Source organism: Octopus sinensis, unplaced genomic scaffold (assembly GCF_006345805.1).
Source record: "Octopus sinensis unplaced genomic scaffold, ASM634580v1 Contig15199, whole genome shotgun sequence".
In the NCBI taxonomy this organism is placed as follows: domain Eukaryota; kingdom Metazoa; phylum Mollusca; class Cephalopoda; order Octopoda; family Octopodidae; genus Octopus; species Octopus sinensis.
The window spans coordinates 22,623-40,311 of record NW_021833595.1 but is presented as its reverse complement, the minus strand read 5'-3'; the positions used below and the strand labels follow the sequence as shown (position 1 = coordinate 40,311).

The 17,689-nt window shown below is 36.4% G+C and overlaps 2 protein-coding genes across 2 annotated transcripts; both read right to left on the bottom strand.

Annotated features, from left to right (window-relative positions):
- Window positions 1-901: 901 nt before the first annotated feature.
- On the bottom strand, window positions 902-1,513 carry LOC115230291. Its single transcript, XM_029800491.1, has one exon. The coding sequence runs from the start codon at window positions 1,511-1,513 to the stop codon at window positions 902-904; it is 612 nt and encodes a 203-aa protein (XP_029656351.1).
- A 7,582-nt stretch (window positions 1,514-9,095) lies between these two features.
- On the bottom strand, window positions 9,096-13,766 carry LOC115230290 (protein FAM200A-like). The gene is made up of 3 exons (XM_029800490.1): window positions 13,433-13,766; window positions 12,849-13,251; window positions 9,096-9,105 (listed from the first exon to the last, which is right to left on the bottom strand). Exons 1-3 carry the CDS (start codon window positions 13,764-13,766, stop codon window positions 9,096-9,098), a joined length of 747 nt encoding a protein of 248 aa, XP_029656350.1.
- Window positions 13,767-17,689: the final 3,923 nt, after the last annotated feature.

The following is a 17,689-nucleotide window of genomic DNA, read 5'->3' as shown; positions in this document are numbered from 1 at the left end:
TTACCAAACCAACATAAGTCGACTCTTCGGACTAGTAATCAAGAAAAATACTACTTTCCTGTCTTTTACATTGATGGGATGCTTCTATAAGTGGAGAGCTCTCAATCTAAACACTTTTATGATTTAGTATCAGATGAAGAAGAAAAATTTAATTAAGTACTGAAAAAAATCGTGTCGAAATGTAGTTTTATTTTATTCTACTTTTCATACGCGTTAATTGAAAAGCTGTTAGTTATTGACGAACAGCTTTTCGAAAATAAAAAAGACAGACTAGAAGCATTCACAGTTCTTTACTAAAACAAGTCTATGGTGACAAACAAATCAGTCACAAATTCAGAAAGTGTCGAAGAAATGCCAAATTGGACAATTTTTGGCGTACTCTTTATCGATTTTAAAAAAATAGGGTAAAAAATTATTCAGCTGGATAGTGTTTTTTTATCAAATATTATCTTTTTATTTATGGATCCTTTGATAAAAAAGATACATAAATATCATCCTCAATACTGAGTTGCGCACAATGGACTGATTTTTAATTACGTTGAGACATTTTTTTCCTAAAAAAGGCACTTGTTTGTAATTTTTTGGAAAAAGTTTTTTGTTAATAACAAACTATTGAATAAAAAATCTTCTTTGTTTCATTCCATAATTCTTGAATCGTTGATGCTCCACATTTTTTAACTTCTTTTTTTAAAATTGCCCATAGATTTTCAATTATATTTAAGTCAGGAGATTGACTTGGCCATTTTTCCATGAGTTTTATGTTGTTTTCGGCCATAAACGCTCTAGTGGATTTTGATGTATGACATGTTGCTCCATCTTGTTGAAGAAAATAATTTTCTTCATAAAAATTTTCAAATCCTTCTTTTATAACGCGTTGATATTCGGCGGAGTCGACTGTTTTTCAGCAAGGGACAATTGATCTTTGCCCATTGCTTTTAAATGCTCCCCATATCGTAATTGATAAAGGGAATTTCACAGTTTCAATTGAATATTCTTTCTGTAATTTTGATCCAGGGGGTCTTCTTATATATTGCCTAGACATCTGATTTAACTGAATCCGGCATTCATCAAAAAATATCACTAAATTCCAGTCGTCTTGATTCCACGGAATTTTAGTAAGACACCATGTATATCTTTTATCAACCTGAGATGCAGTCAATTTTGGTTTTTTCACTGCAATGCGTCCGAATAAATTGTTGCGTCTCAAAATTCGTTTAATTGTCGAAAGAATCACTTTTCCGGAAAAGTTACAGCATATAAGAAGATCGTTGGCGGTTATTTTTGGGTGTAATTTTGACATTCTGATAAGATAGCGTTCATCATTTTTGGTTAATTTTTTGTTCCTTCCCTTTTTTGGCATATCGTTATATAAATATCCGTGTAAAAATCGCTTTTTAATTTTTTGAATGGCACAACGAGAGATTCCCAAATCTTTGGATATTTTCACCTGAGATTCGCCACATTTTAATTTTTCGATGACGAGAAACCTGTTATAAGCTGATGCACGAGGCATTTGAATTTTTTATTAGAATTAATAATAATAAATTATAGAATTATTGCTTTTTACATAAGTGCCTCTAACATATGAGCGACCAATTATTTTTTGTTTTCAAGTTTGAGAATACTATCGGTCGAATATTTATAAAAACTTTGGAAATGTTTAATTTCCTTTAAAAACCTAATTTATTCTTTAAAATCTTTCGAAAATTAATAAATAAGTGCCTTTTTAGGGAAAAAATAAGGTGCCTCTAACATTTGGACGGGACTGTATTACGGGATGTGCTATAATAATTTTAGTAAATGACCTAATTTTAATGTTTCATTTGTGCGCTAGTTCTAATCAGGGGGAATCTTGACAGGCTAATAGCAGAGTTATTTCTATCCACCAATCAGGAGGAATGGTTTTAGCCGATTCTTCTGTGTGTTCACACATAAATCCGCATTAAGCGAAAGTTGAAGAACTGAAGAAGGGTAAACTAAGAGCTTTTCTCAAAACTTTTGTAATAACGAATTTAAGTTAGTTCTCCGAATTGTCCACTCGGTCTCTTTAGCTATAGGAAAAATGATAATCTCTATCGGAAGTTAGCATCTCTTATGTTGCTGTATATCCGATTTAAATATATTGTTAAAAGATGGAATTCATAATTTTATTAATATAATATTGAATTTTTAGATTTGTCCATCGACTCTGAACACTTTTTTCTCTTAGACCAGGGGTCGGCAAATACTTTTGAAAAGTGCCAATTTTAAACATTTTTGTAAATTTCAAAAAATTGAAGAGCCTCCTTTTACCACTTGTCCAAATAAAAAATTCAAATTCATATAATGAATTAGACATTCATTTAAAAAATAATTAAGAATTCATTTAAAAAATAAAATTAATTAGACTCATTAATGAGAAATCTGATTCCTCATTTCTTTGGTGAGTTGGCTAATGCCTGGGTCGTAAGTCGTTAATTTTAATCTGAGGTTAGATTCCAAATTCGAATCTGTAATTTTGTTCCTTAATTTCGATTATATATATAATTTATATGAGAAAAACTTTGTTCACACATGTGGACCCGAATATTGTCAAAATTCCGTATGCAAATTTTTTTAATTCATAATAAGAATCTGGAAGAGAATTCCAAGTTTCGAAAATCACATCTTCAGGTTTCTTTTGTATAACATTAATATCATTTTTAATTTTACCAGACAATGTTTCTGTTTCAAGTAATTCTGAAAGGCGAATAAATTTTGATGCCCATAGTTCCTTACATGTCAAGTCCAATAGCTGCATTTCGAACTCAGCTGCGTTGATCTCAAATGGCAATAAATTTAAATTGCTGACTTTAGCACGTAGAGGGTTTATAACGAACGATAGTGTTGCTTTTTCTTTTCTAAAATCCTTAAACCTTTTTATATTTAAACATTCATTTTTAACCTGTCATTGAAAGATTCCTTCATATACAAAAGAGCATTTTTAAAATAAGTTTTATTTATAGTTCGATCATTTTCTTTCAAATATTGGCGTAATTTAGGAAAATGTAAAATATTTTGTTCTATATCCTCTTCAAACAGAATTAATTTTTTTTCTAATAATATCACTTCCTCATACATGAAAAATGCAATATTTCCACTCCTTTGCAATTTTGAATTAAGTTTGTTTAATTCTGATGTTATGTCAACCATAAAATAGAATTTCTGCAGCCATTGGTCATCACTTAATTCGTCATAATGAATTTTTTTCTCATTTAAAAAAAGTTTGACTTCTTCCATACAAGAAGCAAACCGATTGAAAACGTTCCCTCTCGAAAGCCAGCGAACTTTGTTGTATTGAAGTAGATCAATATACTCGTTGTTGGTTTCGTTTAACAACTCTTTAAATAGCCGATGATCAAGTCCCTTAAATATATAATAAATAATATATTACTCTTGATATAATGAAGTTAGTAATCTTTATGACCAATTCCATCACTTCTAAAATTTCCTTCGGAAATGTTTGCGCAGGTAGTACTTCTTGGTGGATAATACAATGTAGAGTAATCACTTCATGATCAATTCTCCTTTTAATTAAAGTTATAAATCCCTTTCTCGATCCCAGCATGCTTGCAGCACCGTCAGTTGAAATTGAAACGATTTTATTAAGAGGAATATAATTTGTTTCAAAATATTCTACGACTGCGCCAACAAGATCTTCACCACGGGTTTGACCCTTTAGAGGCAATAATGCCAAAAGTTCTTGCCTCAGGAAACCTCGAAACACATAACGAACAGACAGAGACACCTAAGTATGACATGAACAATGATACTTGTGAAATGTCATTTATATCACATGATTCATCTATTGCTATTGAAATTGAATTAGACAATTTCATGTCAGAAACTTGTTAAACAGATACATTCGAAGACATCTTAAAAGTCCTGTCGGCTACTATTTTCGCAGATAAAGGTATATTCATTATCTTATTCACGATTTCTGCCTTATTTGAAAAATCGTGAAAAAGTTCTTCAGAGGTTTTAATGAAACATGCCTTTATAAATTCGCCATCGGTAAATGGTTTCCCCTTTTTGCGATCTCGTGGTTTATCAAAAAACTGGCAATATTTGCAGTCCTGGCATTATGATACCAATATTTAAAAGCGGAATTCTCAATCTGATTATTCTTTGCAAGTTCTTCTACAGCTTTCTTTCGGGAATCACCAATTGGATATTTTTTTGCGAAATTTGAGTGTTTTGTATTAAAGTGTCTCTTTAAATTTGACTTTTTATTTTGATTCAAAGTTTCCTGGCAAATGAGACATTTCGGTAGTTGTTCTGAATTAGACGTGAATGAAAAAGTTTCAGTTCATTTTGATTGAATATGTCGCGATATATCGATGTTTTAATTAATTTTTTTATTGCTAGGCATAAATCGATGTACCACAAAAAATAAATGTTAAACGTGCAAAGATTTTTTGTTATTAACAAAACCAAAAAAATAGTTAAAAATTGAAAGAGCCTACCGTAAGAGTTAAAGAGCCTTCAAAGGCTCGCGAGCCTGCTTTTGCCGACCCCTGTCTTAGACCACCCAGAGAGGGCAGAATGGATTCTTTTCCTCGGTTATCAATCCGTATGGACGATTCGAAATAATCTCATGGGTTTACTTTATCAGAATTCTTTTTTTGTAGAATAGAATGGGCAACTGATTGCGAAAAGACGAGAAGTCCTCGGGATAAGCAATGGCCTCGAGAATTATCCAAGAATTTCCCAATAAATTTTGATTACCCTCATTCGTCGATGTTCTTAGTGAAATTGAGTCAGGGAACTTTTCTATCCAAAATGCTTACAATTTTCTGAGAAATCGATTTAAAAGAAGATGCATGTAAAATAAATGAATACATCGAGAAGAGATTGAACACGAATGAAATTTGTAAAATTATTAACGGAGATGGAATTTTTTTGCATTTGAAAAAGTTTCATTTACTCCAGTGTCAGGCAACTACGTGTTCCGTAGAGCGCTCGTTTTCAGTTCGTAAAAAAATTGAACAAAGACCGGAATTTTGAAACTAAAAACGTTAAATATTATGTGATTCTATATAATTCATGTTTCTAGAAAAAATTATTGCCTAAAAATTGTCTGAAAAACTTCTTTTTAGGTCTACATTTTGGTGAACTTTCCTCTTTTTTGGAAGCCTTCCCGATCGGAAGCTTGGGGACTCTCTTGGATTCTGACACACTGCGAGTTGGTATCTGTCTACGTATCGGTCTCAAAGTTTGTGAACCACACAAATGCCGCTGTGGTGCATCGATTGATCAATTTGGACTTCACCCTCTTTCCTGTCGAAAAAGCGCTGGTAGATTCCCGAGGCATTCAGCTCTCAACGACGTTATAAGAAGAGCTCTCGATTCAATCGGATTCCCATCAGTGCTGGAACCACCTGGATTGGACCGAGGAGATGGAAAACGCCCAGACGGGATGACTATCTTTCCGTTTTTGGAGGGAAAGCCTCTCGTATGGGATTCAACATGTTCCGACTCCTTGTCCAAGACAAACATGTTGGAAAGTGCCTGCAATGCCGGCACAGCTGCGGATAAAGCAGAGGACATCAAGAAGAAGAAATATGATGGGCTCACCGATCGTTACGTTTTCCGGCCGGTTGCTGTCGAAACCCTGGGATCTATTTGGAAGGAGTCGTTGTGCTTCCTCAAGTGTATTGGACGTCTCAAGACCTTGAGAACACACAATCCTCTGGAGACGAGATGGCTCCTCCAGAACGTGTCCCAAGCAATAGTGAGGGGAAACAGGATCGCCATCAGTTCTTCTTATTGATCTTAGTTAACATTTTTCTGGAATTGACATTTTATATCATCAAAAAAGTCAACAAAATAGTGAGGGGAAACAGGATCGCCATCAGTTCTTCTCCTTATTGACCTCAGTTAACATTTTTCTGGAATTGACATTTTATATCATCAAAAATAAAAATGATTTTGTTGACTTCATGGAGATCAATTTTTGATTTTGTTAGGTCAACTTTGTTGCTACCCTACTTATGACTCACCAAATCGATTATATTCTTGGGGCATATGACTACTTAAAAGAAGCAAACACAGCAAACTCCAACTCATCGATGACACGGGAAAAATTATTTATGACCCCACTGTTCAAACCGAACTAATAGCCGATCATTTTGAAAATCAATTCAATTTAATTACCAAGAACATTCTATTTTTACTTGCACAGCCGTAGACCTTGACAGGGCTATTACGGTGGAGAAGGTCGCCCAAGCTGCTAGCAAACTTAAGAAATACCACCCGCTGGATCAAACCAATGCAGAGCTGATTAAGTACGGTTCAAAGTCACTTATAAACAAAATTGCAACTATATTCAATGATATGTTTATTACCTACAACCCATTCCTGCTAGGAAAGGTACACCCGTTCCTAGTTATTAAAATCTATAAAAGCGAAATTACGCCAAAAAATATAGAGAATCAGATTTCTTGCAAAAATGTTAACATTTGAGGATGAAATTTGTTATTTTATCTCAGATAATGTTAATCTCTGTTTTTGCACAACTGTTCTGCTTTGCAGTATTTGCCCTCACTTCCCCAGTTCAAGGTTCATGCTCGAACAAATCCCTTTCCTCTTCCATCAAAGAAAATATAAATAAGTTCATGAAAGAATCTTTCATTCTGCCTTCTCTTACGGGCAAGTTTAATAAAACAACTTCATCCATTTCCAAAAACAACCCCATTCGGTTACGCAAACGTATCAACTCCTGCTTAATGGCGCACGACGTCGGTTCTGCGGTCCGCATTCTTTCATCTTCCGATTCCGTCCGCACCATTACTCCGGATGTAGTCAAAATTCTCAGCTCTAAGCACCCGACTGGCAATGTGCCTAATTTTTGTCCCCAAACTCCAGAGGGGGTCTCGATTGCTTCTTCGTCTGTCCAGCAACTTTTGTTTGCCTTGAAATCTTTCAGAGGCAATAGTAGTGGTGGTGTTGACGGTCTCCGTCCCATTCACTTAATCGACCTCATTTCCGATACTGCCGAGGCCGGAAACTGTCTTTCACATTCTATCACCAAGCTATGTAACTTATTCCTCTGCGGGGATATATCTGAACATGCTAGACTGCTTTTCTTCTCTGCGAACCTGACAGCTTTGGAGAAAAAAGACGGCGGCATTAGGCCTATTGCCGTCGGAAATGTTTTCCGCCGTTTGTTTGCAAAAGTCGGGTGCAAACTGGTAATTCCGTCTATTAGTGACGAACTCCAGCCCATTCAGTTGGGCGTTGGCGTGCCTGGCGGCTGCGAGGCCGCGGTCCACGCATCCCGGTGTTTTATTGATTCGTCTCACCTCTCTGAAAAGCCCCGGCTACTGCTAAAATTGGATGTTAAAAATGCGTTCAATTCTCTCAATAGAGAGCATCTACTTGAGGCTTGTAAAGACAGAATTCCTTCATTGCTGCCATTTGTTTTTCTTTCATATGGATACCCGAGCCTTTTGGCTGCAGGTGATTCCTTTATTTCCTCCTCTTGTGGTGTACAGCAAGGCGATCCTTTGGGCCCGTTATTATTTGCCCTTTCCGTGGATTTTATTGCCCGCAAGAATTTGTCGCCTCTGAATATTTGGTATTTGGATGATTGTACTATTGGTGGTCCGCCCGATATTTTGTTAAAGGACTTGGAATCTCTAATCCCAGCTTTGTCATCCATTGGTCTCGAAATTAATTCTCTCAAATCTGAAATCGTAAATGTTAACATCGATCGTGTTAGTTTTCAAAACATTTTTTCTCAGTTTCGAGGCCTTTTGCCCGATCTGAGACATACTTCCACTGCCGATCTCGAAATCTTGGGTGCTCCGATCTACGACCAATCCGCCATTCGTATTCTTAATTCCAAGAGGAATGCCCTTTCTTCCCTTTGTGATAAACTTGCAGATATTGATCCCCACCCTGCTTATTTCATTCTCAAAAATTATCTTCTGATCCCGAAAATCAATTATGTCCTAAGGAGTTCCCGCTGCTTTTCTATTCCTATTGCCTTGGATTCTTTCGACGCTCTGGTGCGTTCTTCCGCTGAGAAGATTTTTAATGTCAAGTTTGATGACGTTAGTTGGTGTCAGGCCAAACTTCCTGTATCCTTTGGCGGTCTGGGGCTTCGCTCCGCGCTCGACCTTTCTCTTCCCGCTTTCCTTTCATCTTCTTCAGGATTGTATCTTCTTGTCCATAAGATTCTTGAAAAATCACCCGAATCAACTTTGGACTCTGATATCAATTCTGCACTCTTGCTTTGGAAGGAAAAGGATTTCGTCTTACCGTCAGAACGATCTCTCCAACGTGAATGGGACAAAATTATTTGTGAATATTACGTTGACTCGTTGGAGCGTCTCTTGGACCAGCACAGACTAGCTTGCTTCCGTGCCAGTCGCCAACCGTATTCTGGCTCCTGGCTTAACTGCCTTCCCACGACCCATTTGGATACCTGCCTCGACTCTGATGCCCTCCGTTTTGGAATATGCCTTCGTCTCGGACTACCGATTTGTAATCCCCACCCCTGCCGGTGTGGATCAACGATGGACACATACGGGCTCCATGCCCTTTCCTGCAAGAAAAGCGCAGGTCGCATACCTCGTCATTCGGCTCTTAACAAGATCATTCTCCATGCCCTCGAAAAGGCAGGGTATCCTTCTGTCCTTGAGCCAATTGGTCTTGACCGTGGTGACGGAAAAAGGCCTGATGGCTCGACGTTGTTCGCTTTCGACGCTGGTAAACCACTAGTTTGGGATGCCACGTGTGTTGATTCCTTCTCTAAGTCGGCCATCAACGAATCCGCCTCTCTGCCCGGGTCCCGTGCTAATAGGGCTGAATATACAAAATCCGAAAAATACCAGGGCTTGTTAGACGGCTTTTGGTTTTGGCCAATTGTTGTTGAGACTTCGTGCGTCTTTGGCACAAAGACTATTGATCATCTGAAGAAACTTGGCCACCTCTGTTCATTACGCTCCAAAGATCCTAGGGAATTTACATTCCTAATCCAAAGGATCCTGTTGGCCGTTGTGCGTGGGAACAGCTGTTCCATCCGGCTTGCTGGCCGATTAATTTCTGATTAATTTAACTTTCCATATATTTCAAATTGGCCTTTTGAAAAAAAAAATAAATAAATCAAATGTAAAAAAAAAAAATTGAAGAGAGAGAACTGAAAACGAAAATAATCGAGGTAATATTTTTGGTTTTTTTTAATGATGGTAGTATGAACATGATTATATTTATTTGGCGCGATCGATTATACAGTCTACTAAAAAATAAAATTTACCTAATTTTGAGGCTTGAAGTCAAGAAAATTGAGAAAAAATGTGCCCACTGTCAGTCGAAGAAAAAAACAATTAAAAACATTTTTGGACGACTTTGAGACTGAATATAACGTCCTGTATCACAATTTCATAGGTGTCTTAGTCATGGAAAAGTGTTAAAAAGACTGACTTGAAAAATAATAACCCTTTTTTCATTAAAAAAGATTAAGCTTGATTTTGTAGAAAAAGTATAATTCTTTAATTTTAGAGTTACAGCAAAAAATTATTTTTGCATAATATGTATATCAAACTTTTTGTTAAGTCCAGCACTGTATACCAAATTTAAAGCTTTTTTGGCAAAGCCTTAATTTTCGCCAAGCAATTTCCTTTATTTAACAAAAAAATCAATTATATGGTTGCTGCAAAATACGACAACATCCCATGCCATCACACACGGGATGACATGGACTTTACACTGATGCATAACCTCTAGTTTGTCTGCAAGGAGGACATACTTCCTCTTTTTCGTTACTTCCACTTTCTGTAAACAATCTAGGAAAGTGATTCCCACCTCCACGATGAAAAATCTCCCCGGAGACCTTATCGTGGACCACAATATCGGGTCTGTTGTGCTGGACAACAATCGAGGTGCGGTCTGTTGTGCTGGACAACAATCGAGGTGCGACCCTCGAGTTTTCACACACCGAAGAATATGAAAATTATAAAGTTCTTCTAACCAAAGAACTTCTTCGATTTTGAGAGCTGGTGCATTGTCTAACACTATAATAACTGGATCACTATATTTAATCCGTGTTTGTCTCAAACGAGTTTTCATCTAATGACAAGTCTGCTTTTTGTGTGGATAAAAAGGGAATATTTATTTGTCGATTTTTGGATGATTTATTACCAATAGACCTATAACCTTTCCCCCGTAAGATGTAGACAACGCTTTTTTGCACTAGCTACAAAAGAGCTTCTTGGGACGAATATCGCCTTGCTCTTCTAGAAAAATTTTCTGAATGATTTCAACTCAGCACCTTTCGCTTGACAGATGCAGCAGTCAGTTACCTAAATGCTCACATCACTCTAATTTAAAAAAATCATCCCTCAAGGAAAAATTAAAAAGTTCCCCAAAGTTAGAGCCACAAAAAAAATTTCCTCATAAAGACTCGCAACAAACTGAAACAGATAACAAGGCACTTTGTCGAGTCCTCTATCGAACTGAGAAACATAAACAAACAAATTAGCGCTGTCATAAATCTCCACGCAGATTCTAAGTGGACTGAATTTATCGCCTCAATTGACTACAGATTAAACAGCTTCAAAATCTGAAAGATCCTCAAGGAAATGATGTTTGAAAGGCCAGAATCCCACGAATCTGATACTTTTCATTCAAACACCCCACTCAATCCCGTTCAGCAGGTAAATGCCATGATGAAATACTACGCTTCATTAAGTCACACAAAATCTAATAAAATGATCGGAAGGTTACCTAATTTCGGAGAAAGCCATCTTTTTTGCAGACGAAGTCTCGCATTGTAAAATTCCCCCACCACGGGTCCTGGCAACATTTCAATCTACCAATTTAATAGAATTGTCTCTAACGCAATCAATGCCATTTTTTCTATTTACAACAATTCTAATGCAAAAAACGAAATTCCGTCTCTCTGGAGGAAATTGATCAAATCAAACAAACCGTCTGGCATTCTAAGCTTCTAACGCCAAATCTGTCTTGTGCGCGCTAGCTAAAAGACTTGAAAGACTAATCTTTTCACGAGTATTTAATTACTTACTAACCTCCCATATCCAAACCATTGCACTTAACATCTCACTTAACAACGCTTTCCAAATACTTTCCTGGACGGATTCAATGAGAAGAGACTCCCAAAACGAACAGTCATAGTTTTCATCGAAATATATAAGGCTTTTGACAGCGTCCCTCGTTGTGGTCTCACCAACAAAATTCTCACGACTGGTCTAAACTCAAACTACAAAACCTGGCTTACAAAATTCTTACCGGGCCGCATGGGTTACGTCTCCCTTATGGACTATTGTTTCAAACAACTTTTCCTTTTAAACAGGATTTTATTAATCCCATATCTAAGAGTTGAACCAAAGCAGTCGTATTTTTTAGAAGCAAAAGTAAATGAACATTGGAATCTTTGGCAATTTTGTGACAGTTCGCATTATCCACTATTAAAACAATTTTTCTGTTTTCATTCATAATATCTTGGTTTACTTTCCATAACCATGGCACAAAAATATCACTAATCATCCACAAAGTTTTTAAAGATATAAAAATTATTTTTTTTAACTTTTTACTAAGTGGATTACGCCAAAAGAGAAAGGAAACCTTCTTTTTATTTTTTTAATTCTATTGCATTTATCATTAAATTGAACAAAAAATTTTGAAGGCATTTGTTTATGTATAAAGCTACTTCATCACAGTTAAAAATATTTTCACTTCCTAGAGTCTCCAACCAGTTGTCATAATCCAAACATTTTAATTTTTGCTTCATGATTAATCATAAAATTCTTTTTTCGATGTTTTAAAAACAACTTCATTCCTCACCATTTTTTGCCCTCTCTGCCACCTACACAGGCCTAAAAAATGTAGCAGCCGACTTTAGTGGTCGAATAATGTGAACTCAATCTTCACGTGAGAAAGCAAGTTATCGCGAATACGACTCCGTTGGGTCAATTGGCCAATTTAAAAAATGAGAAAATTGATAAACAAACTTTGACCACTTTATAATGATATCACAAAAACAATCTATTGCAGAGGTTTCCAAGCTTTTTTTTACGCGCCTCCCTTAGAGAAAAAGTACAATCTTGCGCCTCCCTTTATATTCCATAATATAATACAATTATTATTTTATCAAAAACAATTTTTAAAACAAAAAGTTAATGAGATAATTTTTTTTCCATCTTGGCGCAAAGTTTTTCAAATCTTGGTGTCATCGCAGAGAGTGCTACTCTTAGCTCATTAGTCACTACTAAACGAGTTCGATATTTAGATTAATTGCAGCTAGTGCAGAAAATCCAGTTTCGCATAAATATGAAGTAGCAAATGGCAACAAAACTTTCATTGCTTTATTCGACAAAATTTCATATTCCGTTTTTACATTCAACCAAAAAGAAATTAGCGGTTCTCTCTCAAATTTTTGTTTCAATAATGTATCGCATGACAATTCTATCAATTTTTCTTTTTCAAAAGTTGTCAATGCAAATTGATTATCTCCTTCATCAATAAATGGATTCTGTATCCATTCGAACATTTTACAGTCGAGATCTTTAAAATAGTGAGCAAAATGCTTCAACAAACAATCCAAATGTTCAGCAAATATGTCTTTGTTTGCTTCAATGTTCACTATGGCGCAAAAGGTGTTTAAAAGTGGAAACATGTCATAGATATTTTTTTGTATATTTGATTTCCATAATACCAATTTTTTCATAAATGCTTTTATTTTGTCCTTTTGAGAGAATAAATGTAGTTGTGGTCCCTGCATTGATTTATTCAATATACTCAATTTCCCAAAAATGTCAACTAAATAGGCAAATTTGACAATAAAGTCATCATCCCTGAACAACTTTGCATCTTCAATATCATTTTCATCAAGAAAATCTGCAACTTGATCTTTGAGTTCAAACACCCTTCTAATCACTTTTGCACGAGATAGCCAGCGTACCTCACAATAGTATAAAAGCGATGTATATTTTGAATCCATATCTTCACACAGCTTTGCAAAAAGCTTAGCTCTTAAAGGACTGTGTTTTATGTAGTTTATAACTTTTGTAATTTGCGCAAAAATATCGTTCAGTTCTGGACTCATATTCTTTGAGACAAGTGCTGATCTGTGCAGCATGCAGTGCGTCCAGATAATTTCTGGTGCTCTGTTTTTTACAAGAGCTTGAAGACCAGATTTATTTCCTGACATTGACTGTGCTCCGTCTGTACAAAGTCCAACACAATTGATCCATTCTATGTTATTTTCTTCAAAAAAAGTATCATTATATTAAAAATTTCATTGGCCGTGCTCCTTCCAGGAAATGGTTTGCAGAATAATAGATCTTCTATTATTGTACTTTCTTCAGCATATCTGACATATGCAATTAAATGTGCATTTTTATTTATGTCAGCTCCCTCATCAACTTGTATAGCAATTTACAGTTACGTAGTCGAGAAACCAACTGATCACAAAGATCTTCAGATATGTCATCAATTCTTCTAGCGACTGTGTTATCAGCAAGCGGTATTTGCTGTAATTGTTTTGCATAGGATTCGCCAAACATTGCTTCAACCATATCGATAGCTGCTGGCAAAACTAGAGTTTCTCCGATATTGTGCGGTTTCTTGCATTTTGCAATCCTGTAAGAAACTTTGTACGATGCTAGTAAAGCATTTGAAGAGACAGAAACAAGTTTTTTTAACGATTTCGTTTGGTTATCAAACTCTTCTAATTTTCTTTTAAAAAATTCTTCAGACTTATGGACATGTTCAGAATGCATCGTTTCAAAATGTCTTCTTAATTTGCATGGCCTCATACTATCTGCTGCAAGTGTTTTGAGGCAAAGCAAACAGAGGGGTTTTTCCATAGAATCAACAAAGATACGTGTGAATCCTAACAATAAGTAAGATGGAAAGTATTTTCTTGTCTTTGGAGTGGTATTGATTATATTCCAATCATTTTGATTTTTTGAACCATCGTCAAAATCTTTATTATTCGTGAATTTTCTTTTGCAACCACTCAAGAATTTATTCATGTGTTAAAATTATTTAATTGTCTAATAAATTAAATAAATTTTTGAAAAAATATAATTTTTAAATTAATAACTCTTATTATCGGAATATAGTCACGTTTTTTACATAGATATAATTTTCTAAAAAATGTTTCTGAAATACTTTTCGCGCCTCCCTTGACACGAGTCAACGCCTCCCTAGGGAGGCGCGCCTCCCCATTTGGAAACCTCTGATCTATTGCAATGGTTCTCGATCGCCATTATCCGGGGAAACAGTTTGGCGTTTTCGTGGAAGAAGCAATAATTGACGTTATGACTGGTTTAGTCGAAAGGAATCGTTTCGACTGGAATTAAGTAAATTGGTAATTTACCTAACAATAAAAACATTAAGATACCACAGAAGCCACATCAGTACGTCTGGTAACATAAGTGGTGAGTGTCAATAAACTGTACAATTTATGACGTTCAAATTGATTAAGATTGTGTTGAGTTTGATTTAAATAAACCAATACACTACTTCGATACATTTTAACCTAAGTCCAGCGTCTTTGAGCAAAAAGAAACGCAACTCTAAGTCATTTTTAGTAATGAGGGTGTTGTTCTCCATGAAACTGAATTTTTTGGAATATCTTCGTATTCGTACCCTTTCCCAGAACTCAGGAATCATCAAGGTGACCTGATTCCAGATACTTCCTTATTTGTTCGAGAGGGTCTCGAGAGAGCTAATTAAACTAAAACGTTAATTAATGATAATCTTTTTAAGTTTTTAGAACTTTTTTATTAATAAGATTTTATTTTCTTATTGGCAATGAAATGTTTTGTCGAAAAATATTTGTTTTGTATTTAGATAATTGACCTGACCAATCTGGCGTCCCTGCCAGTCTGCATGGTGGCAATAAATGTTCGATTTTTCGTATATTCAATGCCTAAGAAATCTTCAAGAATCCATTAGAATTTTTGAAATTACTGAGTTGTAACTCATCCGCAAAAAGTGCTTCTTTACTTTTTTGGAATGTATTTTAGGACTTGATTTCCTTCATTCATTCAATCAATTTCTCTTCAAACTTTGGAAACTTAGGTTTATGCGCGTTTTTGAATTGAATTGTCTTTATTCTTTAAAAAACCAAAAACCCAAAGAACAAGGAAAAATCGTTAACGGGGAGATAAAAAGAAAGCACCGAAGTGCTTGTTTCTCAATCAAGTGCAGAGTTTCATTTGACATCAGCTTTCTCTGACCGTCTTCGTACTGAGGCCTTCACGCGGCTCACTTTCTGTGACATACAGATCGGATTTGTTTGCATATCAAAATCGACAGTCAATGATACTCCGTTGGTCCACGTATTTAGGAAATCAGCGTCCGTCTGTGCTCCGACATCAGAGATCTTCATAACAATTAGTTTCTTAATTATTTTTTTGGAATTTTTCCTATGCAAATTTTTCATTCAAAACATTCCTTCAGGGATATTCATTATTAGAGATGTCCTTGGAATTTCTCCGAGTTTTTCAGTTTTGATTTTTCCATTTATAATCCTGCTCCAGCCATCAGATGAAGGATCCAAAAGTGGCAAAAATGGACAGAATACGCCGCATCATGGCACAGGAGGAGGGAAATGACTCGAATAACCCGAGTTCTTCAACAAATTGGGCGGCAAGCAGTGTCAGAGTATGAACAGTCCATGCAGGCACCCCAAATAGTTACTCCGAGGCAGTTCGACTACCAAAAACGACTCATCAAAGTCGCCCAAAATATAAGACTCAACAAATCATCATCATTCCTCTATGTACCTTAACTGTGCTTCAATGAGGGATAATTATCCCCAGAAATGGATACACGAAGCGGGACATTTGGAGTTGACTTCACCTCCTACACACCACCCATTGATAAAGCGGAGACAATCCAAGTACAACTAATTGGAAATATAAAACAATCTAAACGTGAATGTTTTGATGATCTGTCAAGGCAAACGAGTACAGCCATTTGAGGACCCAATTCTGTCCCAATTTCGGATTTGAAATGGCAGCCTGAAGTAAAGAGAAAGTGTAAAATTGCAGGGGGGACGAAGGGAGTCCCAGACAGTTGTATGTTGATCGAATCCATCTCACATAGAAATGAGGAATATTGAGCTCACAAAATTGACTTTTCTTCCAGATTTTACTCTTGGCGGGAAAAATTCGTTTTTATAGGAATTTAATTGCTTTGAGACTGGCTGCTTATATTTTGTCACAGGCGCAGCGAGCGACGGAGCGCAGCGAGCGACCACTCAATTTCTAGATGCGATCAATCAAACAATTTATAAATTGACAAATACCCAGGTAAGGTAGGTAACAACTTTATTTAGGTAACAAAGAATAGTATGTGGGGTAATAATTAATGAAACGGTAAGGCTTGCTTACCGACTTCTTCCGCGAAACAAAAAGAAAAGAGGGACCCCAACGTCTCAGTATAGAATTACCTTTGCAGGTAAGTCCCAGTGACTGTTGACCAAAGTTTGTAGTTTTTGATGCCTTTTTCAACGATTTCCCCCACCGTGGGCGTTTTAGCCTCGAGCCATGGGGGAATCGGGCATTCCGGGCTTTGGGAGTAGGCGATTTTTAACGCCAGTCTCCGAGTTTTTTCGAACTTCTCGATAATGGAACTCCTCTTTCTAGAGAAGTACCATGCCTCTTTTCCAAATATAAGTCCTGGTAAGATCACCGTGTTAAAAACATAAAGGAAAGTATCTGGTTCCAGATTAAACTTTCTTAGGAAAAACAGAGCGTTTGTTGCTTTCTTTTTCCGAATTTTCGCATATTCAGTGTATTTACCATTTTCTTCAATTTGCAATCCAGGTATTTTATTGAATGTTGTCGTGGTATGTTAGTAATCAGACATGGTGAATTTTTAAGATTTCTACTTTCTGTGATTCTCAACAGGGCAGACTTCTCACGTGCGCAGTCAGCATGTTATTTCTGCACCAATGTTCGACCTCTTCCATATATGACAGCATTCGATGTTCAGATAAGGCAGGTTTCGGTGAAACATCGAGGATGACCACATCATCCGCATATATTAGAATTTCCGTCCGTACATCATTTGGAGAAGGTAGATTACTCATTACAATGTTGAATAACAGAGGACTGAGTACTGATCCCTGGGGGACACCTCTTTTTAATTTTAGCTCATCCGAGTCATGGTTCAGTAAGCTAACCACTGATCGTCTGTCGCGGAGGAAGTCCTGTAGCCATAGAAACAGTTCTCTATCTATCTGACACTTCGCCAGATGTCTCAGAAGGCCAAAATGCCATACACTGTCGAATGCCTTCGAAATGTCAAGACATGCCATCGTCAGAGATCCCTTGGTATCCAGAGCCTTCATAATTAACGAATTAACCGTATAATGACAGTCCCCACAAGAGCGATTTCTGCGGAAACCCCACTGCGCATTTTTTAAAATATTTTTGCTCTCCACATGTTCCGAGAGTCTCCACAGCAATATCCTTTCCATGATTCGGCTGATGGTAGGAATCAGGCTTATCGGCCTATAGCTTGTTGGCAAGTAGCGAGGTTTTCCTGGCTTCAGTATCATCCTAACCTCCGTTAATTTCCAGGAGGAGGGGACGTATCCAAGATGAAGACTACAGGAGAAAAGACATCTCAAATATTCATAAAGTTCCCTCGGTGCTTCTTTGAACAATCGCATTGTTATCTTGTC